This window comes from Nerophis ophidion, linkage group LG18, assembly GCF_033978795.1.
Source record: "Nerophis ophidion isolate RoL-2023_Sa linkage group LG18, RoL_Noph_v1.0, whole genome shotgun sequence".
NCBI lineage: Eukaryota > Metazoa > Chordata > Actinopteri > Syngnathiformes > Syngnathidae > Nerophis > Nerophis ophidion.
Window position 1 is genome coordinate 15468409 of NC_084628.1, and position 26610 is coordinate 15495018.

Below are 26610 nucleotides of genomic sequence, written 5' to 3' on the forward strand. Positions count from 1 at the left end.
AGCAGTAGATTCCATTTAATATAATCAAACATCAGGTCGGGATTCCTTGTGGGGTTGTTTTCAGAAGTTGCATTTTGTTCTCTTAAAATCTGCATCTGACAGCAATTCTACATCATTTTAGCAATTCGGAGCTTTGATAGTGGAAGTTCTGTCAATGTTGGCTATAACTGTTTGAGGTTAGGACCTCTAGTCAAAACCATGCTTAGTTTAGATCCCTGGAAGAATTGTCCACGCCACTTTCCTCGCCTTTTCTCCCTCTTTCCTCTCAGTTCCTGTGGCAGTGTTTTCCTCCCAATTTTACGCATAAGTGCTTTTGATTACCACCACAGCGAATGGGATTTGAATGCTCTCGATGCTCCCAATCCGTCATATCTGAGGTTAGCGTAGCGTGCAAGCTGTCATCGCGACAACGCGGCCATCGGTTTCGGTGCCGTCACATCCCAGATGTTGCTACTTCTCTATCTGGCCTAACAATACCAGTGCGTTATGTTAGTGGAATTAAAAAACAACAACAGTAGCATAACTACAGTATGTTTGCTACAGGAGCAGATGGACCTGCTTTCTCATCGGCTCCTGCCGAATTGCCATGACTGAACAATTCGGCCTAATCGATCACAGAATAAATGATTCATGGAAGACAAATAGGCTGCAGAATGGTTCGTTTACATCGTTTGAATTTGGCTGCTTTATTAAAATTTATAAAAGCGGAAACCTCTTGCCAAGAAGGAGATGGACTTTTAGCTGCGACCAATATCTCAGCAAAGATTTAAGAAGCAATACATTGACATTGTTGCCATGGAGATTGTAGGATTTGAATGCTAAATGACAGCTCTCGGGATAAATCGGCGCTTCCCATTGTTCCACACTTTAGCTCATGTCAATGCTTTTTTAATCCAAGCTCCATCCAGCAGTCGGCAGGACCATAAACAGCTGATTAATGAACTTCCTTTCGCTTTAATATTGCCTGCTTGACGTGTTTACGGCGAGCGCTCTGTCGGCCGTGGCGGACACTATTTATGACGCAGGCCAAAATCGGGACGATGGACCGCCGCCAATGAGATTTGATCTGCCAAGGTTGCCATCCATCCTGGGTCAGGCAGAGATTAAAAGTTAGGTGTCAACTTTTCATTAGACGTATGACCCACTGTCCGCCACCACCACCCCCCGCCCACTCCCATTATACCACCATCACACACGCTCACTAACACACACCGTACACCCCCCAGTCGAAATCAGTCTTGTTCTAATTATTCCGAGTAGGATTGCTGCGGTGTGACGGATACAAGGACGCCGCAGCCATTCAGCTGTCACATGCTCGTCTTTCAAACTGTCGGGGGAGCGGCAGCCTCGTTGGGGAGGGGCACACACGCATGCACGACAAGTAAGACTAATTATCTCGTATGGCCTTTTGCACTGGAGGGTGTCATAACAACGAGCTCGGTGAAAATGTAGTAAGAGGCAGATCGTAGAGTGAAAAATAATCATACAAGCCAAGGCTCCCCCACTCTAGGCAGCAGCCAAAGCTCAGTCTTCAGTGCCATGGGTGCATTCTGGTATCACTTTTGGTTGAAGCAAAAAGGAACATGTGTGACAAAACATAAATTTTATCCAAAAGGAGACTGAGGGCATCAAGGAAATTGAGACTGTGGAGTAGACCTAATTATGTTGACCTTTGTGTTCATTTTGGTATTTTCAGCCAAGTGTTGCTACTGTACTACTCAAAGGGGAAACTGCTATCAGAACTATAGGGAGCAAGATGGGTTACATGGTTTTCCACCTCGAATAAAAAAGCTAAAACAATAAAAAAACACGGTAGAGAATGGAAGGTTTAGTAAGGTCCTCAAATCAGTCTCGCCAGGTCGGCTCTGGCTCCGGTACAGGGCAGACAAGACTATCAAAGTTGACTAGTATCAAGCACAATTTGGAACAAGGTTTCTGTAGTTCAACCAGCAGAAGGAACACTGTTTCTCGTGAACTGGTCACAGCTTCGAAGGTCCGGCAAGTGTCTCCAATCTCACGGTGGGCTCTTATATGGCTGCGGCACATCCGGACCTTGGTCGGGGAGTACTCGACTCGCCAGTGATGGCCAGTAACAAGCTACATGTAGCTAAGCTACATAACTTAACTACATTTTCCAGTAGCTTGGTGATAGCTTAGCTACTTTTAGTTCCATGTAGCTCGGTAGCTTACATCAAAGCTACAAGCTACAAAAGAGAGAAAATGAACTGCAATTCCAGGCCAAAAAAAAATTAATTAAATAATTGTTCTTGAATGAGAACATCCATACATATGGAGAAAATCCATAATGATTAGTTGGTGTTTATATGATTATTCACAATTGACTTAGGTCAGGGCGAAACATCAAGGACCGGCCAATCAAAGGCAAGATAAGGTGGGTCATCAAAACCAGGAAGCAAAATCATATTAGACACGTACTCATGTCACATGACGCCTGGGGAGTCTGAGAAAGAGAGACCCTTAAAAAGTTATTTTTGAAAATGGCAGAAAGATCCTTTTCCGCAGATTAGACTTTTCCTTTAGCGATGAAGACGATGTCCAGGAAGCCCACAATAATGGGTGTCTTTGGCCATATTTAGACAAATGTATGTGTTGAGAGAAAACAATGACCAAATCCTTAGTTTTTAATTGTTCAAACCATAACATAAAACTAAACTGCTCTCTTCATGCAAGACATCCAACACACATTTAGGAACACACATTAAAGTGAGTTGAGTTCATGAAAAGTTTTGCACCACATAACCATTAACAACTGTTCCCAAACAACACGAGTCATCGTTTGTTTTTTTCCAAGTTAAAGATAGATGCTTCTTTATTTATTTATTGTAGGCAGAAAAAATGAATAACATTATAGGTAAATAAATACATACAGTGCGGTACGGGGACCCGTAGAGGTAGTTGTAGGGTATCCCCAGCTAAATGACAGATAGGTAATAGTAATAGAACCTTATTGTGTCCACGTTTACAATCTCAGTTCCATTAATATTAATATTATATACACTATATTGCCAAAAGTATTTGGCCACCCGTCCAAATGATGAGAATCAGGTGTCCTAATCACTTGGCCCGGTGTATAAAATCAAGCAGTTAAGCATGGAGAATGTTTTTTGAAACATTTGTGAAAGAATCGTCCGCTCTGTGATTTCCAGCGTGGAACTGTCATAGGATGCCTGCCACCTGTGCAACAATTCCAGTCGTGAAATTTCCTCGCTCCTAAATATTCAGAAGTCAACTTTATTATAAGAAAAGTGAAGTTTGGGAACAACAGCAAGTCAACCACCAAGTGGTAGGCCACATGAACTGACAGAGAGGGGTCAGCGGATGCTGAAGCGCACAGTGCAAAGACTTTCTGCACAGTCAGTTGCTACAGAGCTCCAAACTTCATGTGACCTTCCAATTAGCCCACGTACAGTACGCAGAGAGCTTCATGGAATGGGTTTCCATGGCCAAGCAGCTGCATGTAAGCCATACATCACCAAGTCCAATGCAAAGTTGCCACTTGACTCTAGAGCAGTGGAGGCGCGTTTTCTGTACTGAGGAATCACGCTTTTCTATCTGGCAATCTGATGGGCGAGTCTGGGTTCGGAGGTTGCCAGGAGAACGCTACATTTCGGACTTCATTGTACCGAGTGTGAAAATTGGTGGAGGAGGAATTACGGTGTGGAGTTAGTTTTTCAGGAGTTGGGCTTGGCCCCTTAGTTCCAGTGAAAGGAACTTTGAATGCTCCAGGATACCAAAATATTTTGGACAATTCCATGGGTTGGCAATTCAAGTTCATATGTGAGTAAAGGCAGGTGGCCAAATACTTCTGGCAATATAGTGTATGTGGCCGTATAGATATAAATGTCGTTAAATATAGCTTTGATCTTGCAAGCTACTTATGCCGTGTAACTTGCTACATTTTTAAAGTAGTTTGCCAATCACTGCAACTCGCCTCCATCTAATGATATGACCGAAATGTTGATAGGCGAATCAAACTCTATGAAATGAAATCCTAATGCTGATTATTCTAAGATACGCCCTATTGTGCAGTGGTCTTAAAGCCTACTGAAATGAGATTTTCTTATTTAAACGGGGATAGCAGGTCCATTCTATTTGTCATACTTGATCATTTCGCGATATTGCCATATTTTTGCTGAAAGGATTTAGGAGAGAACATCCACGATAAAGTTCGCAACTTTTGGTCGCTAATAAAAAAAGCCTTGCCTTTACCGGAAGTCGCAGACGATGACGTCAACCGTGTGAGGGCTCCTCGCATCCTCACATTGTTCACATTGTGGCTCCAACACAAAGAGCTATTCGGACCGAGAAAACGACAATTTCCCCATTAATTTGATCGAGGATGAAAGATTTGTGGCTGAGGATATTGATAGCGAAGGACTAAAAAAATAAATTAAAAAAAGGCGATTGCATTGTGAGCGATTCAGATGTTTTTAGACACATTTACTAGGATAATTCTGGGAAATCCCTTATCTTTCTATTGTGTTGCTAGTGTTTTAGTGAGATTAAATAGTACCTGATAGTCGGAGGGGTGTGTCCACGTGTGTCTTGACGCCAGTCTCTGAGGGAATTAGTCACGACAGCAGCAGCACAACAGAAGTTCCGCTGATCTCCGGTAAGAGGCGACTTTTTACCACAATTTTCTCACCGAAACCTGCCGTTTGACAAGTGGTCGGGATCCATGTTCGCTTGACCGCTCTGATCCGTAGTAAAGCTTCACCCCCGGGAATTTTAAACAACGAAACACTGTGTGTTTGTGTGGCTAAAGGATAAAGCTTCCCACCTCCATCTTTCTACTTTGACTTCTCCATTATTAATTGAACAAATTGCATAAGATTCAGCAACACAGATGTCCAGAATACTGTAAAATTGCGCGATGAAAAGAGAGGACTTTTAGCCGCTAGTGATGCTGCAGTAATATGTCCCTTCCAACTCGCGACGTAACGCGCACGCGCCATCATACGCGTTATCATTCCGTAACGTTTTCAACAAGAAACTCTGCGGGAAATTTAAAATTGTAATTTAGTAAACTAAACCGGCCGTATTGGCATGTGTTGCAATGTTAATACTTCATCATTGATACATAAACTATCAGACTGCGTGGTCGGTAGTAGTGGGTTTCAGTAGGCCTTTAACACCTTCAGTTCTCCAGATTGAAATGTAGATCTTGTCAAGACAGGTGCATTGTTCCTCTCATACTTTTTGCAGGCATGCATCAAATGGTGACTTTTGTGACCTTATATCTGCTTGCAATTGCCAGTTTGAGTAGGTTTTTAATACAATGTTTGGCTGCACTACATTTTTCGCTTGCCACATGACACAATTTGGTCTTAGTGAATCTTTTATTTCACATTACTGCACATGGTCCAAGGTGAAAATTCTGGAAAATGTGGGTATTAACCAGTGCCCTCAGACATGGACTCCTTTAGTACCAAGTCCCTGAGGTAACTAGGGTAACCCTTTCTTTCATCATACTGTCATGACTCCCACGTGTGCTAACGAAGCTCAGACGTGATTGTACAGCAAAGTGGCCTTAATGGCCTCGCAGCAGTCACCCGTGACAGGTTACACTCTTAATGGTCGACTTTAATGTTTCACATCCCCTATAAGGAGGCACGCGACACCTGTTCAATGGACCACCCCCATCAACACTCCCCCTGTGCCAGCATCCCATACGCCACCCTGTCCGTCCGTCACAGGGAGGGTCTGATGTCTCATCCAGCGAGATTTAAAACCGCCTGGATGTCTCTGCGAGGGGCTGATTGGTAGAACACAGCCGAGAGTAAAAGCTTTTTAATGAAATGGGAAGTACACGTGTGTTGCGTTAGCGTTGTTTCTGTGCATTAGCGAGTGCAAAGACTCAGCGGGAGAAAAGCAGAGATAAAGCATTGTTTTTGCCTGAAGGATTTCCGACTGAGGGGCGGACAAATGTATTGTCGACATATTTGATGATACTCTTCTGAAGCTCATTGTCAGCTTATCTCATACCAACACCCGACTATTTATACATTTGAACACGTTTGAATTTATCTTCAACGAGCTTTTGTTCTTTCCTCATGAATTCTTGCAAAAATGATATGCGTACTCAATAATTGTTCATTTCCAACAGGCTTTAGGTTGTGAACATCACATGTTTACGCTTTGAAATTCAATTTAACATGACCCGAAAGCTGTAGAAAGAGGCCTGCTTTATTTAATCTTACCCCTTCTTCATGTCTCAGCAATTACTGAGTTGGTTCAATTCATGTGTTTGACATACCAGATTACCAGTTTTTAGTGGGGAAAACTTAAAAAAAAAAATGTTGTAAAGTTCATAAAGTTTATTCAGTACTATAATGTTGGTGATACAGTAAGAAGGGGATTCATATGTCCCCATGTGTCGCAATTTACCTGACACATGAAACGGGACAGATTTGGGGCATGCACTATCCACTTTAGTGTTGAATATCCTAAAATGTGTTTCGTGTTAAGTCCAACTTTGACCACAGCGTCAGTTGTTATGTTGAGTAGCGCTTTCCATCATTTCCAGCAGACCGCGAGATCAACCCAGGAATGGGGCCATATGAATCCCTTTCCTTCTATGTTTACAAATTGCGTTGGTTAGTTTAATCGCATTGTGTTCTTTTGCAGTCGGCCAGGCTTACTCAACGGCAGCGACCCGGGCTACCCCTGGTTAGCGGACTCCTGGCCAGCCACAAGCTTACCTGTCAACAGCAGCTCCGGAGGGCCCAATGATCTCACTAACTTTGGCAGAGCAGGTGAGTCGGGGCCTCTTCTGTCCTCTTACCAGAGCGTAAATCATGCAGCCCTACAGCATGTACACATGCATGCATCATGTGTACAGTATAGGACCACTGTCACCAGGGTGACAAATCGAGAATCTTGGTGGTGGTGCAGCAGAACAAGAGAGGAGAATAAAGAGTGGGGGAAGGACTGAGTGAAAGGAGGCTCTTGAGCAGCCAGTCGTGAAGGACAGGCGCAGCTTGGCTGGCGCAGATGCGGACACTTCCGCCATGGCGCTACATCATCTCCCCTTGACTGGGCATGGAAGTGGGAGAGATGGCTGCTACTTCCCTGGCACGCTCAGTCACTTCCCCCCTGTCATCACTCTCTGACAGAAAGGCGCTCTTGTTTTTATGCATACAAATATAAAAAGGGACGGACATTTGAAAGAATTGCATTCTGCCCTCGGTGTGGTTTTAATGGTATTACTTTCAAACATGCTTCGTTACCCAAGGGGATGTCACATGTTTGAACAATTTGACACGACCATAAAGGAGGATAAGTCCTACCCTTTCTTTATGTTCCATCAATTATTATTGTTAATTCTCATACTGTGTTTAAATGTTACCATTTTCTAAACATTGTCTTTGAAACGATTAAAAGACATTTTAAGTTTATTTAGAACATGTGTACAATTACAATACATTACATTTTTTTTACTTATTTTCATTTCTCCTGACATGTCCAAAAAGTAGTACGAAGAAGCAAAGTTGATTTAATCCTACCCCTTTGCGTATCATATCAATTACTAACACATATGTTTTATTCCTGTTCTTGTTTTGAACACAATTTGCATCAACATTTCTAAATACAACAGTTGGTTGGTTGGTTTCAGTTTATTTTAAATATGCATACAATGCAATGGCAATGTAATACATATTTTTAGTTGTTTCATTACAGTGTGTCCAAAAAGGAGTAGGAAGAAGCATGTCTTATTTAATCCTACTCCTTTAGTATCATAGCAGTTTTATCCCATTTGTTTTTTTTCTCTATTTGTAACACAACCATGAATAGATAAATGAGTACATAAATAAATGTATGTACTACAAGTAAGTTAACAATTATTAAATACATGAATAAATATTTGATGGATGAACATATACACAATACTTAAAAGTTCTCAGAAATAAACAGTTAAGTAATTCATGGTTCACCGAGGAGATGATTAAGATTATCTTTTTTTATAAGGTTCAAGATCTTTATTAGGATATTTATTATTTATACTTTGAGAACACTTGTTGTTTGAACAGTTTCCTAAACTGAATCATCTTAGTACTTTGTTTGACTTCCCAATTCCATAATTGAATTCCACATACTGATATGCTTAACGTTTTGTTTGGGTGTACAAATATTTAAAATTACATTAATTTTGAATAAATAGTTGAGTCAATGATGATTCACATGTCATAATTATTTTTCTTTCTACTTTGTAAACACTTTTAGCTTGACCAGCCTCTTAAAGTGGAATTATATTCATATATTGATTGACTTCTTTACTTAAATCATTCTGTAATTTAATCCCACATACTAATATGCTAAAGGTCTTAAGTGTTGTATGTGCATACAAATGTTTTAGGTTACATTTTCCTATAAGGTCATATTTCTCCTCTTTTTTTGAGAATAATTGTTGTTTTGGGGTAGCAGGTTATGCTATGCTTTGTGCATAAATAAGAGTGCCAAGTCAGTTGAAGAAAGTCCAGTTGGTTAACTTCAAAATTAGGATTCGAGCATTTCTTTGTGCTGGTTTGGAAACTAATCAACAGGTAACTAAAGCGTGTCAAGTGGAAATGCACAGCCTAGCTGCTATAAAATAAAAGTTCTCAAGCTACTGTCTTTGCAGGGATTAAGATGTATTTGTCTCTGTTAAATCTTGTATTTATTGGCAGCCTGTTTAGGCAGATTGGGCCAAACATTCCCTATCATGCCACTGTCTTGCTTTAGTACAGCCAGCGTTACCTTGTTGAGTCAGTTCAATCACACATAAGACATAAATTATGCCCGTCGGTATTCGGTCTAAAAAGTCCTGACAAGTATTTCCCTGTGCTTACACTTACTTTTGACTACAATGGTCCCTCATGTGAACCGCTACATTTCTCCCAACCACCTCCGCCTTCCCCAGATATCCCGAGTGGGCAAGTGGACAAGACGGGCACCATGCTCTCTGATGGAGCCATCTACAGCAGCATTGATTTCACCACCAAAACCAACTACAACAGCCCGGGTCAAACGTCACAGGCCACACCTTACGCCACGACTCAGATTCTCCACTCCAGCAGCATCCACGAGCTGGCCGTGGATCTGCCCGAGTCCCAGTGGAAAGCCTCGCTGCAGGCAAAGCAGGAGATGGCCAACCTGGGCTACTCCCTGCCCGACAAGAACTCCTGCAACAACAGTAAGTAAATGCATTTTTGTTCTGGAAGCATTGAGATGCCACTGGAGACATCTTTAAGCCCACTGCAGTTTACTTTAAATAGAAAGACTTCTTTTTACGACAATTTAAACAATTTTTGTTTATAATGTTTTTAACCTAAGGTGAAACAAGTATTTTTCTGATGTGATCTATATATTATGTATGATCTTATTTCATATATGTCTAAAAGCAGTTAATTTTAGGTTTTAGTCCTCCTACTGCATATATCTTTAAAGGGGAACTGCACTTTTTTGGAATTGTTCCTATCATTCACTATCCCTATGTAAGACAAAAACACGTTTTTCTTTTTTTTTATGCATTCTAAATCGTAAAATATGGCATATACAAGGTGGCTTACAGTGCAGCTATTAGTAATACACTATTGCGCCTCTAAAAACATAAAACAAAATAATATTGGAGTATTGGTAATATTGTTATTATAATCACTAACGCAGACAAGCTATTTTTGGGCTGCACTGTGATCCCAGAGAGCTAACTACAAACAGTGGTCACAACTTGAAAGGCTCACTCTTTTTTTTTTTTTTTTTATAAAAAGCTTCAAGTAAGTTTTTACTCAACAAGCTGAGAACAACAGCACAATATACGTCTCCACTTCCCAATAATAGAACGGTGGGCCACATGTGGTCTTACTGCACTAACAAAATAAAGGTTTCCAAAGAGTATCTTACACAAACATTATGCACTAAAGCACTTATTGATACATTTACACAATTATTATGCTAATTTAAAAAAAAATCTGGTGTTTAATACCAATAAATGTGAGGATTTTTGCATTTAATTAAAAATCATAAGTGTAAAAGTATTTTTTTTTTTTAATTGCTATTGTTATCTAAATGTATTGTAATTTCTATTATTATTACTTGTTTACATGTGGTTTATTCTTTTCTAATTGAAATCCAGGTTTTTTTTGGAACTATATTTAATATTGAGTTTTGGCGGTACAATAATACTTTTCAAATTAATGAATAATTGTATAATTGTGATAACAATATAAATCAAAATAATCGTGATGACTATTTTTCCCCATTATACTGTCGTTTGCTTGGGTGGGTGCAGCACAGTCACAGACAGGCACAGATTTAATAAACTGATTAAGAGAGCTGACTCCTTCCTCGGCTGCCCACTAGACAGCATTGGGTAGGTGGCTGACAGAAGAATGCTGAGCAAGTTGACATCCATAATGTCTGTTACTTTCTACCCACAGCCATACGACTTTACAACCCACTTATGTGATCACTGTGATCTTTATTTGGATGTTAGTGTTTTTGTGTTTTATTTCATCCTATTTTTAATCTATCCATATTAGTGCGCAATATGTTGTTATTATTACCAATTTTTGGTTTTTCATCACCGCCACAACGTAATTTCCCCATTGTGGGACGAATAAAAGTCTTTCCTATCCTGTCCTTTCCTTCATAGGCGGAATGGGGCAACTTCTATTGACTCCATTGTTAGTTGACTTTTGCTAACGCTTGTTAACGAGTTAGAATGCATAGGAATAAAGAAAAACGTGTTCTTGTCTTACATTAGGATTGTAAATGATAGGCAACATTTCCCCCCAAAAGTGGAGTACCCCTTAAAGATTGTGAAAAAAGCATGATAATACAGGATCTTAAGATATACCTGTATATATATATCACACACCAAATTGATTTATCCCCCAAGACGAGTTAAAAAAGTGACCATACCCTGATGTTTTATCCTGCTTGCCTGGTGCTCTAACTGCATGTTGCATGTGCTGCCTGTCACCTGACGCCACTGTGATTTTTCTTTTTTCTTTTTTTTGTGTGTTCTTTTGTTTTTGTGCCCTTTTTCAATGACCCCGCCCCCACTCTAGCCCTCCTTTTCATTCCCGACTACCGACTGAACGAAGGGCTGTCTAGTAGAATCCCACACAACCAATCACAAGATTTCAGCACCACCAGCTCTCACAACAGCTCAGAGCGAAGCGGCAGTCTCTCAGGTTGGTTGTTTTTTTGCGCTGCGCGGACTCGGACACACCCTTTTGGTGGAATGGTTTGTGATGATTGACGGCTTCTCAAATTGCTTCATTGACTCGGGTATTTGCATGTACCGAGCTCACATCCATGGCAGTTATGATTAACACCATCCTTCACTGGCAATGTTTTGCCGTCTCTCTCTTCTCAGCTCCCACTGCTTACTTTCATTTTGGTATAAAACTGTACCAAAGTTCCTCCAATAGTGGCATCTTCTCTCCCTCAATTACCATTACTTAAGCGGAACACACATCGCTTGCACACAAGAAATCTGAAGCATAGCGCAAAGTTTCATGAGAAAGCGCAACTGTATGCAGAATATACCCGAATATGAATGAATGTATTTATTCCGGCAGACATACTGTATGTGGCAACACTTCATCACTCTTATGACAGACATGCAACGGCACCCACCGAAAAGGGATACGGGAAAAAAGCAAGAATGTTTATCCGTGTCCCGCCATTAATTTACAATCAATTCATATGCTGGTAATATATGTTAGTTTTATAGTCCAAGTTTCAACAGCAGATTTGATGGATACATGACAATGTCAGAACAAGTAAAGCATAATAGATAATTATGGCAAGGTTTTTTTTAATGTTTTTTTGTCAATAGCATTGAGCAACCATGACATTAGCTCCATATTGCCTGGGTATCTTTTGTCTTCGGAAGCCTTGTCTGGTGTGTTATTTCCCTTATTTCACAGGGAGTTATATTGCACCTGTGTCCCACAGTTGAGATAGTCCTAACAATTAATCATTGTTTTAATAGTTTCCCAAAAACACATTTTTACCGCAAGGTTGAACACTTAGGCTAGAGGACAGTTTAATTTCTCCGCTTAAATTGTCCCACATTCTCACTCCCGGTATAGATAACGTTTGAGCCTTGAATGTGGAATTTATCATGTTATGTTTTAATTTCAGGACACCCCTGAGTTCATGTGGACCATATGTAGGTGAAAACAGACTCTGTATATTTGCAGGTAGAGCCCTTTGTGAGGCCATAAACATAACTTGAAGTCTACTGTATTGGATTATATCATGTAGTTTAAGAAAATTACTCATTATGAACGGATCATTGGTATGAGCTCTTTATGGGGCATAATGTATCATTGTAATTGCCTTTTTCTGGATATAATATACAAACCCCGTTTCCATATGAGTTGGGAAATTGTGTTAGATGTAAATATAAACTGAATACAATGATTTGTAAATCATTTTCAACCCATATTCAGTTGAATATGCTACAAAGACAACATATTCGATGTTCAAACGGATAAACATTTTTTTTGCAAATAATAACTTTAGAATTTGATGCACGCAACACGTGACAAAGAAGTTGGGAAAGGTAGCAATAAATACTGATAAAGTTGAGGAATGCTCATCAAACACATATGGAACATCCCACAGGTGTGCAGGCTAATTGGGAAAAGTTGGGTGCCATGATTGGGTATAAAAGCAGCTTCCATGAAATGCTAAGTAATTCACAAACAAGGATGGGGCAAGGGTCACCACTTTGTAAGCAAATTGTCAAACAGTTTTAGAACAACATTTCTCAACGAGCTATTGCAAGGAATTTAGGGATTTTACCATCTACGGTCCGTAGATGGTAAAATTATACCCGCCATGATTGGGTATAAAAGCAGCTTCCATGAAATGCTAAGTAATTCACAAACAAGGATGGGGCAAGGGTCACCACTTTGTAAACAAATTTTCAAACAGTTTTAGAACAACATTTCTCAACGAGCTATTGCAAGGAATTTAGGGATTTTACCATCTACGGTCCGTAAAATCATCAAAAGGTTGAGAGAATCTGGAGAAATCACTGCACGTGAGCGATGATATTACGGACCTTTGACCCCTCAGGCAGTACTGCATCAAAAACCGAAATCAGTGTGTAAAGGATATCACCACACAGGCTCAGGATCACTTCATAAAACCACTGTCAGTAACTACAGTTGGTTGCTACATCTGTAAGTGAAAGTTAAAACTCTACTATGCAAAGCAAAACCCATCCATCAACAGCACCCAGAAACCCCGCCGGCTTCGTTGGGTCCAAGCTCATCTAAGATGGAGTGATGCAAAGTGGAAAAGTGTTCTGTGGTCTGACGAGTCCACATTTCAAATTATATTTGGAAACTGTGGACGTGGTGTCCTCCGGAACAAAGAGGAAAATAACCATCCGGATTGTTATAGGCGCAAAGTTCAAAAGCCAGCATCTGTGATGGTATGGGGGTGTATTAGTGCCCAAAGAATGGGTAACTTACACATCTGTGAAGGCACAATTAATGCTGAAATGTACATACAGGTTTTGGAGCAACATATGCTGCCATCCAAGCAAGGTTATCATGGACGCCTCTGTTTATTTTAGCAAGACAATGCCAAGCCACGTGATACAACAGTGTGGCTTCGTAGTAAAAGAGTGTGGGTACTTTCCTGGCACGCCTGCAGTCCAGACCTGTCTCCCATCGAAAATGTGTGGTGCATTATGAAGCGTAAAATATGACAGCGGAAATCCCGAACTGTTGAACGACTGAAGCTCTACATAAAAACAGAATGGGAAAGAATTCCACTTTCAAAGCTTCAAAAATTAGTTTCCTCAGTTCCTGAACATTTATTGAGTGTTGTTAAAAGAAAAGGTCATGTAACACAGTGGTGAACATGTCCTTTCCCAGCTACTTTGGCACGTGTTGCAGCCATGAAATTCTAAGTTAATTATTATTTGCAAAAAAAAAATAAAGTTTATGAGTTTGAACATTAAATATCTTGTCTTTGTAGTGCATTCAATTGAATATGGGTTGAAAAGGATTTGCAAATCATTGTATTCAGTTTATATTTACATCTAACACAATTTCTCAACTCATATGGAAACGGGGATTGTATATAAATATACCTTACCTATATAGATGCCTGGTACTTGTTGCAGTTGAGTAATGCACCCCGGGCATATGAGGAACTGTGGTCCAGAGTGCAGATCATAATGTTGTGATGGAGGTCATATTATTGCAGGGGATGTTTTCCCTCATCATTGCTGCTTAATATTGAGAGTGGGCATAAGGAGTCTGTCAGACAGAGAGGAGCATCCACACACATTAGAGATGCTCTGCTGGGTAAAGTAGCGAAAGTACCTGCCGTCCCCACTCAACACACCCACCCCCTTTCCCTTAATGGTCGCCCGCCGCACTAAGACTCATGTTGGGAGAATTACAATGTCATTTATAGGACACAGAGGCATCCCCACTCTCTTCTTTTCTCTTATCTAGTTACAAGCCACTGCGTCTGAAACTGCAGTGTAATTCAATAGCGTGGCGCACGCTGGGCTCAGGAGATGTGGGTGTGGCCTAAAGGGAGCTTCTTACAATTAGGTGACTCAACCAACATAATCAGGCTAAAATGTTTTTTTCTGCATGGAGTTTGTGTGATGGATACATTTAATGTAAAGCCGTTTTCAAGAGTGTACTATAATGAAATAAAAATAATTAGAATAATGCATAAAGGGAATGCAGGATAAACTATGTGGTGTGATATAATATAAAGTAGAAGCTTTTATCAGGTACTTTCCCATGCATATACAGAGATGTTATAGAAAAGTTGTTTTTAATAAAAACAATTAAAAAATATGCATGGTGGCAGAGGGGTTAGTGTGTCTGCCTCACAATACAAAGGTACTGGGTTCGATCATGCGCTCTGGATCTTTCTGTGTGGAGTTTGCATGCTCTCCCCGTGACTGCGTGGGTTCCCTCCGGATACTCCGGCTTCCTCCCATTTCCAAAGACATGCACCTGGGGGTAGGTTGATTGGCAAGACTAAATTGGCCCTAGTGTGTGAATGTGAGTGTTGTCTGTCTATCTGTGTTGGCCCTGCAATGAGGTAGTGACATGTCCAGGCTTTACCCTGCCTTCCGTCCAAATGCAGCTAAGATAGGCTCCAATACCCCTCGCAACCCCGAACGGGACAAGCGGTAGAAAATGGATGGTAATTAATATATTCAAACTTAATTCATACAATTATTATAAGTTATTTTATTCATCATACATAATATAAATTTACTGTATGATTCCATTGATATATAATAATAATAATTAAGGGTCCTAAATAAAATTAATGTGCATCCAAATCGTGATTAACTCAATTCATAATTTTCAAGAAACGATTATTTGTTTTATTTTTTATTTTTTAGCCAAGAGGAGTTTTTGTAACCTGTTTCGAAAATGTTTACACCAAATAATATATCACAATAATCAGTTTGAATTAAAATTATGTTTAATCAAAAAACATTTTGAATCGTGAGTTGTTGTAAGATTAACATCCCTATTGATAACAACATATCTAATGTAGTCGTAAAAGCATTGAACCTATGTTAATCAGGGTTGTTTAAAATAAAATGTTCATAACCAGAGCATAAAAACCTTCTAAATACATTTTTTAACACTCGGAGAACTCTGTAGAAATGAAATGACACCCACATAGTCACGGGACTGGATGCCGCCTGAGACTGAGCCAATCAGTGACCACTATACTAGACATCACGCACTTATTAGTTTGAGCTCATCTAGTGGCCAATATAACCGTAGTATTGATATTTTTCGTTCATCTAGCCATTTTTATGCTTGCAAATTTTTAATTTGGGCCAAAAATGTGCAGCAACGGAGTGAAGTCGCAAACTTCAAGTGTGATGTGTATGTATGAAACATTTCAGATAATAAGCCTCAACCACTTTGAAATGTGAAGTATATACGCAAGTCAAAATACAGTACAGTAGACCCCATTCTTGGGTGGATCTCGCGTGTGAGAATGGTTGAAGATTTGGCAATGTAATCTGCTAAAAATGATGGAAAGTGCCACTCCACATAGCAACTGACGCTGCGGTCAATGTTGGAATTGCTACAAAAACGCATTTTAAGATATTCAACACTCTACTGCTGTCTACTGGCAAAAGTGGATAGTGCAACCCCACAATTTGTCACGTTTCATGTGTCAAATACCGTGACGAATGGGGCTATATGTGCCTCCTTCCTACTGTATATCATTATATTAAACGCAGCATGTCCGCTATGTTTGTTGCACGAGCAACTGGCGATGCAGGATACAAGACTGCGTGAATGTAGTGACGATCATTATGTTAGAAAATAATCCGGTTTGGAAATAATATATGCCTTTATGTAGAATACCGACCAAATTCCCATGAAAGCATATTATTTCAGTCCATAATTGGATGTGAACTAACCGCCCTTAAAAGAGCCAGGTTTCTTCTGCCACCATAAGCATAGACTTTTCTTTTTCTTTTTAGGATCGTATACAGTTAGTCGTGGACACAGTAGAAAGGGAGGGTTTAAAGCTATTGTTTACTGCTTGGTGCTTCATCTCACCTTCTGGTTTTTCCCCATGTCACATCACATGACTGGTCGTTATTTTGATAGCCTTTACCAGGATTGAGTTATGTGGAGATCTTGCGCAGCAGCACCCAATAAAAACAGAGCCAGCTAGCGTACGGGCTGCACATCCTGCACTTAAACGCGGGGAGTGCCCAAACCTTGGGTATATAAATACTCAAAGTGGTGACTATATTTAGAAGGCTTTTTCCCACCAAAACGAGAGGCCCCTGGTTTTTTGGTAGAGGAGATGGGTTGTAATTCATGTCTCCCTGCCCCGGCCGCAGTCTCGGTCTGTACTTTTCATATTTGGACGCTCCTGCTAGAATTCCAGTGCCAGACCACCTTCTTTCCAAGAAGAAGAAAAGACTTATTGGCGTTATTGATGGCTGCTCTTGTTTGGAAGGGCGATTGAACCATCGTGTTAGTCTCATTTATTGCTGAAAGTCAAGTGTCGCCCAGAGGAGCGATTAGAACCCCAGTTGAGAATTGATACACTGATGTGGCTACTATTTATGTTATTACTTCCACCCTTCAGTCATCTTATCTTCATAAACTTTGCTTGGGCCTCTACCTTCTCTACTGCTCCTACCTAAATAGACATAATTTTCCCCCATCAGAAATATTGTAAAGTGACTGGATTTCCTTCCGGCTGCAACATTATTTTCTGTCTAACAAGTATAAGTAGAAAATGGATGGATGGAAGTATAAGGTTGAGTCACTAAATACAACTATAGTAGGAAAGGCATTCATGAGGGGGGTAATCATTTTGTAGTGCTGTCTGCTGAAAATGAAAGTGCCACTCTACATAGCAACTGATGCTTTAGTCCAAGTTGGAATTGCCACCAAACACATTTTAAGATATATATATTAGGATGATTGAAGATATCGTCATGTTTCATGTGTCAGGTATGCGACAAATGTGGCCATATGAATCCTCGTCCTGCTGTGCAATGAAGCAAAAAATTTGATCACAAAGATGAATACGACCGGCTTCTTTGGTCATTGTCCTCTTTAAGCTATCAGTTTCATGTCATTTACATTAGCTCCTGCATTTGACCATCACTGTCCTAGCATGCAAAAACAACATAGAATAAGTTAAATATGCTAGTGGAGTGTTGTATTTTCCAATTTGGCATACAAATTGAACGATACAGTGGGGCAAAAAGGTATTTAGTCAGCCACCGATTGTGCAAGTTCTCCCACTTAAAATGATGACAAAGGTCTGTAGTTTTCATCATAGGTACACTTCAACTGTGAGAGACAAAATGTGGGAAAAAAATCCAGGAATTAATAAGTATTTGGTCACTTCAAACAAGGAAGATCTCGGGCTCTCACAGACCTGTAACTTCTTCTTTAAGAAGCTCTTCTGTCCTCCACTCGTTACCTGTATTAATGGCACTTGTTTGAACTCGTTATCTGTATAAGACTCCAAACTCCACAATGGCCAAGACCAAAGAGCTGTCGAAGGACACCAGGAAAATAATTGTAGACCTGCACCAGACAGGAAAGAGTTAATCTACAATAGGCAAGCCACTTGGTATGAAAAAATCAACTGTGGGGGCAATTATCAGAAACCACTGATAATCTCCCTCGATCTGGGGCTCCATGCAAGATCTCATCCTGTGGGGTCAAAATGATCATGAGAACGGTGTGAAAAAATCCCAGAACCAGACGGGGGGACCTGGTGAATGACCTGCAGAGAGCTGGGACCAAAGTAACAAAGGTTACCATCAGTAACACACTACGCCGGCAGGGAGTCAAATCCTGCAGTGCCAGACGTCTTAAGCCAGTGCATGTCGGAGAGCACATGGATGATACAGCAGTGGATTGGGAAAATGTCATGTGGTCAGATGAAACCAAAATATAACTTTTTGTTATAAACTCAACTCGTCGGGTTTGAAGAAAGAAGAATACTGAGTTGCATCTCAAGAACACCAGACCAACTGTGAAGCATAGGGGTGGAAACATCATGCTTTGGGTTTTTTTGTTTTTTTTCTACTAAGGGGACAGGACGATTGGTCCGTGTTAAGGAAAGAATAAATGGGGCCATGTATCATGACATTTTGAGCCAAAACCTCCTTCCATCAGTGAGATCTTTGAATGGTTGAGCAAATACTTATTTTCCACTGTAATTTACAAATAAATTCTTTAAAATTCCTACAATTTGAATTTCTGGATTTTTTTTCGCATTCTGTCTCTCACAGTTGAAGTGTACCTACGATGAAAATTACAGACCTCTGTCATCATTTTAAGTGGGAGAACTTGCACAATCGGTGGCTGACTAAATACTTTTTTGCCCCACTGTACATGTTGTGCATTAAATAAGATCAAATGTTACCATGAATTGATTAACGTGGACCCCGACTTAAACAAGTTGAAAAACTTATTCGGGTGTTACCATTTAGTGGTCAATTGTACGGAATATGTACTGTACTGTGCAATCTACTAATAAAAATATCAATCAATCAATCAATCAAAATGTAATATCCTAAACTATGTGACCAAATTATCAACATCTTAGCTGTGTGTTGTACAGTAATTGACAAATGATATCTTATCAATAATTAGTAAGCTTTTTAGACAATGCCACGGGCCAATTAAACAAGCAGAAGGACAAAAACATCCCCTAAGCCACACTTTGGACACTGCTGCTTTAGATGTAAATATAATTAATCCATTCTACACACCCAAAAATTCTACCACAAAGCACGTTACAAAGAAAAAATACTGTTTTACAGACAGAAAACAATGCAAAATATGTATGAATATTAAATGAAATGCATAACTGAACATTCAATTTCACTTTCATCTTTATTGAAGACTCTTGTTGTTACGACTTCTTTCTTGAATTAAATAATGTTTGTCACCTTCTTTGTCAAAGTGCTGACATTCACTTCATTCACTTTCTTTGACCTTATGGTGGTATAGTTTACAGTTGTACTTAATGAAAATAAGTACAACTGTGTTAGTTAGTAAAGAATTACTGAGTCAACCGGTGATCACGTCATAAAGGGGCAACAGAGCTTGGGTAGAATGACTTCTTTGGGAGCAGGAGAACACAGGTGCCTTTTGTAAAAATTCACCTTAAAAACTGGTGCTGTGTATTAATAACAGGACAAGACTGAGTCACCAATTGGATTCTTTATAATAATAATAATGGATTAGCTTTATATAGTGCTGGACCCAATGTTTGGCATCAACGTATACAATGTAACAATATACAACTATTTTGCTAAGTTGTTTTTGGGTCACTTTTAAGGACATGTATGTATAATCAACGTTGTATCAAGGTCTTCTGCAAAAAAGCTAATTTGTTGGGTGCAATGTTCGGTCGTGCCATAAAAAAAATTGTATGTGAACATTGACATATTGTTGGCAATAATGTCGATAGGTACCACTGTATAATGTAATTAAATTGAACTGCGTAGACTTTCAAAGATAATTCAATGTTGTTGGTTTTATTTATGGATGCTTTGATTATTATTGTTAGCCATTAAAAGGTTGTGGAAATAAAAAACTGGCACCTACTATACCAGCGTTTCTTAACCTTTTTAAACTCGAGGACCAACTTTTACACTGCAGAGGGACCTGGGGCCCTCTCAAAAATTAACACTGAATTAGTCGTCTTACTCTTGGTTTTAATCGTATACAATAATTATTTTTAACTTACCTACAGTTTTCAACCTTGTTAATCACAAATAATACTATTATCATAATATAAATACTAATCAAATATACTTCATAATAAGAGACTCATAAATAACCAACACAAAATATACTGACTTACAATTATGTTGTGCTAAAAGTAAACTAAATGAATAAGGAATATATTTTTAATTAAATGTAAATAAAATTAAAGTCCAAATGAAAATACAGATTCACCACTTTAGTCATAATTTTTGCACTTAAGAAACATCTCTATGACTTGAGCTCCAGACTTCTTCTGTTTGTTTGAGATTGTCACTACTGCCACAAGTGGTGGAAAGGTGTATTACAACTGAGTACAGCTGCGGCCCTCTAGTCTATCACCCTATGGTTAAGAAACACTGTATTATACCACAGTAGTTCCATTAAAACATGTTCAAGCTACTAAATCTAAACTTTTGGGCGCCCATTTCCCAGTCTTCCATCTGCTATGACACTCGATGGAAACATCTAAAAAAAAGTCAGCCATACAAGATATTAGAGTGCACTGTGTCACAGTGGATAGCTACCAAAACATTGGCAGCTCCCTTGGTGCATGTTTACTTTGGCAGTCAGGCCAAACCAACAGATGACAGATTCAAACTTGTTGAGCAGACTTTTCCAACCGTTGCCTTTCTTGCCGTTTCCGATTTCAGGAAGAAAAAAAAAAAACGTTTTAAATGCTCTCGGAGCAACCAAGACATGTCAAATGGACTAAATGGTGTGCTCAATGTTGCGTGAATATTAAAGGCTTGGTATTATTGCAAGGGAACAATCTATCAGTGCATCTCACCGGTGTAAACAGAGAACTCAACTTGAAATGTGTTTTTAAAAGGCTTCCTTCTGTATAAAACCTGGTGCTGACCCAGTCGGCAGGAGTACAAAGACAAATGGGGCAGATGGAGAATCAGGTTTGGGAAGGCTGTGAGCGAATATGGATGGGGTGAGTGGCTCTAAGGTGTAATAAAAGAAATGAAAGTAGTAATAGACTCTGGGCGAATTGCATTAGGACCACACAAGCCATTCATTATGATGAGGCATCACAGTGAGATTTTTCACTGTGGAGGGGGTGGCGGACTCTGAAGCACGGGTGGGGCACCAAGGTCTGCCTCGTTTACGGCTCTTCTCTGCTGTTACTATGGAGATCGGAGGCTTTTCAGCCAATCGATCAATAGAAGGATGCTTTTCATCAGGCAACCTTGAGCTCCTGTTTGGAGGCAGCAGCTTGTTCAAAGCGTCTTTCAAACGTTCTGACATTTTCAAAGGATTTTTTTTTTTTTCCTCACCTTTTTTTTTTTTTTTTTTTGGTGCAAACTGTCTCCAAATGGCTTGTGATTGGTTTTGTGTAGGTGTGTTGTTTCTTTCATAGAAACGTTCATGTTTCAGGTGGGAAAGGAGGGAAGAAGAAGAAGACCAAGGCCGGGTCCAAGCCTGGTAAAGCCAACGGTTCCAGCTGGGCAAACGTTCCATTGCCCCCGCCCCCTATCCACCCTCTCCCTGGCACAGAAGTGGACCACTATTCTACTGAGCACCACGACGGAGGAGGGTATGTCAAAAATGTGACGTTAGCTGTTTCCATTACCCCTAGAAATGCGCTAAACCTAAATATCACGATAAGAAACTGGTATTGGAGACACCCATATTTCGAAAATCCTCTCCAATATCTTTAAAAAATGTTGTACTCTCATGAGGTGGTTCTTCAGACGTTTTGATATTGAATTGTTTCGCAAAAGCATGATGGAAACACTTTTTTCGCATTTAGAGGTCACTTAAACACAGGGCAAATAAAGCAGACGGGAGTCCTGATCTCGGGAGTCGGCCGGTGGGGAGTGAGGCGGCACCTCCGCACCGGGAGATGGGTCCTTTCCCGGGATTAGAGGCCGGCCCACAGGCTCGGCGAGAACCGCATGCCTGAACAATCTGGCCGTAAGGACATTGCCTTTTAGCGATCATCCGCTGCCTTCATCTCCTATTGACATCACAGCAACGTATCTACCTCAAAGTGGAGTCTCACGGAATAGTATTTTACCACATTTACAGCTCGTGACGCAAAAGACCCTTTATGGAAATACCTACAAGTCTCAAATAGTACTTTGTCGAAATTTGTGAAAGAACGCTTTTATTTTGCGAAAAACTGCAATGGAAACGCAGCTACTGTTTGCTTGTTATTATAGTGAACAAAAGTACCCCTTCATTTGAGAAGGAGAAGTGATGATTGGCAAAGATCAGGGCTTCATTTTAAGACCTGTAGCAAAGCCTGAAGTTTTTTTGTTTTTCTTTATCCAATAGGAAACAAAAACATGATTAGGATTTAGTGTGGTGAACCAAACTGTACTGGCACGACGGGCCCTTGTAAAAACACTCTGTTTAGAGCCACAACCACTATGGATGGGCCATATGATTATGCCAAATAGTCATGGACGTGGTTGTACTTTGATGGACTTAAATGCCTCTTTAATACAATTAAACTTTGTCTGCGCAGAACTTGTATTCAGTTGTGAGTCAACATGCCCTTTGTAGTACAAACCCTGTTTCCGTTTGAGTATGGAAATTGTGTTGATGTAAATATAAACGGAATACCATGATTTGCAAATCATTTTCAACTCATATTCAGTTGAATATGCTACAAAGACAACATATTTGATGTTCAAACTGATAAACATTTTTTTTGGTGCAAATAATCATTAACTTTAGAATTTGATGCCAGCAACACGTGACAAAGAAGTTGAGAAAGGTGGCGATAAATACCGAGAAAGTTGAGAAATGCTCATCAAACACTTATTTGGAACATCCTACAGATGTGCAGGCTAATTGGGAACAGGTGGGTGCCATGATTGGGTATAAAAGCAGCTTCCATTAAATGCTAAGTAATTCACAAACAAATACGGGGCGAGGGTCATCAATTTGTAAGCAAATTGTCAAACAGTTTGAGAACAATATTTAACAACGAGCTATTGCAAGGAATTTAGGGATTTTACCATCTACGGTCCGTAAAATCATCAAAAGGTTCAAAGATTATGGAGAAATCACTGCACGTAAGCGATGATATTAAGGACGTTTGATCCCTCAGGCGGTACTGCATCAAAAACCGACATCAGTGTGTAAAGGATATCACCACATGGGCTCAGGAACACTTCATAAAACCACTGTCAGTAACTACAGTTGGTCGCTACATCTGTAAGTGCAAGTTAAAACTCTGCTATGCAAAGCAAAACTCATTTATCAACAACACCAAGGAACGCCACTGGCTTCTCTGGGCCCGAGCTCATCTAAGATGGACTGATCCAAAGTGGAAAAGTGTTCTGTGGTCTGACGAGTCCACATTTCAAAATATATTTGGAAACTGTGGACGTGGTGTCCTCCAGAACAAAGAGGAAAATAACCATCCGGATTGTTATAGGCGCAAAGTTCAAAAGCCAGCATCTGTGATGCCATGGGGGTGTATTAGTACTCAAGGCATAGGTAACTTACACATCTGTTAAGGCACCATTAATGCTGAATGGTCCATACAGGTTTTGGAGCAACATACCATCCAAGCAACGTTTTCATGGACGCCCCTGTTTATTTCAGCAAGACAATGCCAAGCCACGTGTTACAACAGCCTGGTTTCGTAATAAAAGAGTGCGGGTACTTTCCTGGCCCGCCTGCAGTCCAGACCTGTCTCCCATCGAAAATGTGTGAAGCGTAAAATACGACAACGGAGACCCTGGACTGTTGAACGACTAAAGCTCTACATAAAAAAAGAATGAGAAAGAATTCCACTTTCAAAGCTTCAACAATTAGTTTACTCAGTTCCCAAACATTTATTGAGTGTTGTTAAAAGAAAAGGTGATGTAACACAGTGGTGAACATGCCCTTTCCCAACTACTTTGGCACATGTTGCAGCCATGAAATTCAAAGTTATATATTATTTGCAAAAAAAAAAAAAGTTTGAGTTTGAACATCAAATATCTTGTCTTTGTAGTGCATTCAACTGAATATGGGATGAAAAGGATTTGCAAATCATTGTATTCCGTTTATATTTACATCTCACACAATTTTCCAACTCATATGGAAACGGGGTTTGTAGTTCTAGTTCAGTTTTAGCACATTCATTTAATAGCACACTTAGTTAAAAGCCCCTGAAGATAATTGCTATTTAGCATCGCTTCGAAGGCCGACATAGTGACAAAATTACGGCCATGTATCTAAAATGACCTTACTCAAGTTTAGATTGTAGCGGAATCTTTTCCCCTAAGTGTCTGGGAAAAAAAAACATTTTCATAGTTTTTGCCCATTGAAGCAAAGTACGTTAATTTGTAGAGCATATTTCGTACACAAGGCAATTCAAAATGCTCTACAGAAAATGACAAGAAGGCAAACATTTAATAATTTATAAAAATATCAAATAATTTAGGTTAAAAACACAAAATAAAATCATAATTAAAGACAATTAATTATTTAAATTTAAATTAAAGAGAGTAGATAAATTATGTTCAGTTGTCATATGCACATTTAGATAAAAGAGTTGTCATCCTGAATTTGAACACTGCCTCCGTTGAGGTCTCTCTCACATCTTTTTGAAGACTATTCCAAATTTTAGGAGCATAAAACAAGTTTCTTCCTCACCCTGGGCACCAGCAGGTCTAGGAGACCACTCCCTGAGGTTTTCAAAGCCAGAGATGGTTTATATCAGGGGTCTCAAACACACGGCCCGCGGGCCAATTGTGGCCTCCATTTTTTCCGGGAGACTCACAAATTACATTGCTACTCCAGGGGTAATCATTCTCCCTACCATCACCCACACAACAATAGTGAGGTGGCACCGTGGAGGCACTGCCTTTAGCGTTCTCTACAACCCGTACTAACAGCATGGCAGTCACGCCACATGTTTTATTTGGATTCTGTAGACGCAGTAAGCGACTGCAAGACGTAGTTGATCAACAGCCACGCAGGTCACTCTGAGGGTGGCCATATAAACAACTTTAACAGTGTTGTTACAAATATGCGCCACACTGTGAACCCACACCAAACAAGAATGACCAACACATTTTGGGAGAACATCTGCACCGTAACACAACATAAAAACAACAGAAAAAATACCCAGAATCCCATGCAGCCCTAACTCTTCCAGGCTACAATATACACCCCTGCTCCCCCCAATCCCGCCCCCTTTTGTAGCGCGGAAGCGTGAGGGCTGCATTGGATTCTGGGTATTTGTTCTGTTGTGTTACGGTGCAGATGTTCTCCCAAAATGTGTTTGTCAATCTTGTTTGGTGTGGGTTCACAGTGCGGCGCATATTTGTAACAGTGATAACATTGTTTATACGGCCACCATCAGTGTGACCTGTATGACTGTTGATCAAGTATGTCTTGCAGTCACCCTCGTGGGTCTGTAGAAGCCTTATACAATATGTGACCGTGCCGGTTTACTGTTTGTATGGTGGAAAAGCGGACGAGACGGCAGGTTGTAGAGGACGCTTAAGGCAGTGTCATCACGGCACGCCCTTAATATTGTTATCCGGGTGAAAACCAGGAGAATGAACGCCTTGCGATATTGTTGGAAAGTGCACTGATATTTGGATGTTTCCCGAAAAGATCGCGAGAGTTGACAAGTATGTTGCTAGGGCGGGAAAGCTATTCAAAGAAGGTGAATTCATTAAAAAGTACATGATATATATTTTAAAGAAATCTTTTCTTGCGGCCCAGCTTCACCCAGTTTCTGCATCCAGTGGCCCCCAGGTAAATTGAGTTTGAGACCCCTGGTTTATATAGTTCTAACATGTCAGAGATGTACTTCGGCTAAAGACCATGACAAGACTTGTACACAAGCAGAGCTATTTTTAAAATCTATTCTCTTAGCAACAGGAAGTTAGTGCAGTGACCTAAGCACTAAACTAATATGGTCATATTTCTTGGTTCTTATTAAGACTCGAGCAGCAGCATTCTGGATGCACTGCAGTTGTTATACAGCTCATTTAGAGAGCCCAGTGAGAAGGTCATTGCAGTAGTCTTACTTGCTTGAGAACAAGGCATGGTTTAGTAATTGTAAGTCCTATATAGGCATTATTTCTGCTATTGTTTTTGACCTAATGTGGCTGTTTATTCAATAAAGTACTATCTATCTATCTATCTATCTATCCATCCATCTATCCATCTATCTATCTATCTATCTATCTATCTATCTATCTATCTATCTATCTATCTATCTATCTATCTATCTATCTATCTATCTATCTATCTATCTATCTATCTATCTATCTATCTATCTATCTATCTATCTATCCATCTATCTGTCTATCTTTGTTAATGTTTTTAAGTCTGAGTCTATTATTACCCCTAA

At 39.9% G+C, this 26610-nt stretch overlaps 1 protein-coding gene across 11 annotated transcripts in view; it reads left to right on the forward strand.

The window, feature by feature from the left end:
• The window catches only part of robo2 (roundabout, axon guidance receptor, homolog 2 (Drosophila)), a 1004723-nt gene that overhangs the window by 944346 nt on the left and 33767 nt on the right, over positions 1 to 26610 (forward strand). For 8 of the 11 annotated variants that reach the window (XM_061877321.1, XM_061877317.1, XM_061877314.1 and 5 more), the window contains 4 exons: positions 6649 to 6776; positions 8921 to 9193; positions 11070 to 11195; positions 21675 to 21834. In XM_061877321.1, the coding sequence (XP_061733305.1) occupies positions 6649 to 6776; positions 8921 to 9193; positions 11070 to 11195; positions 21675 to 21834 (687 nt within the window). The remainder of the gene's footprint in view (positions 1 to 6648; positions 6777 to 8920; positions 9194 to 11069; positions 11196 to 21674; positions 21835 to 26610) is intronic. The other 3 variants (XM_061877318.1, XM_061877322.1, XM_061877324.1) reach the window with 1 other exon arrangement.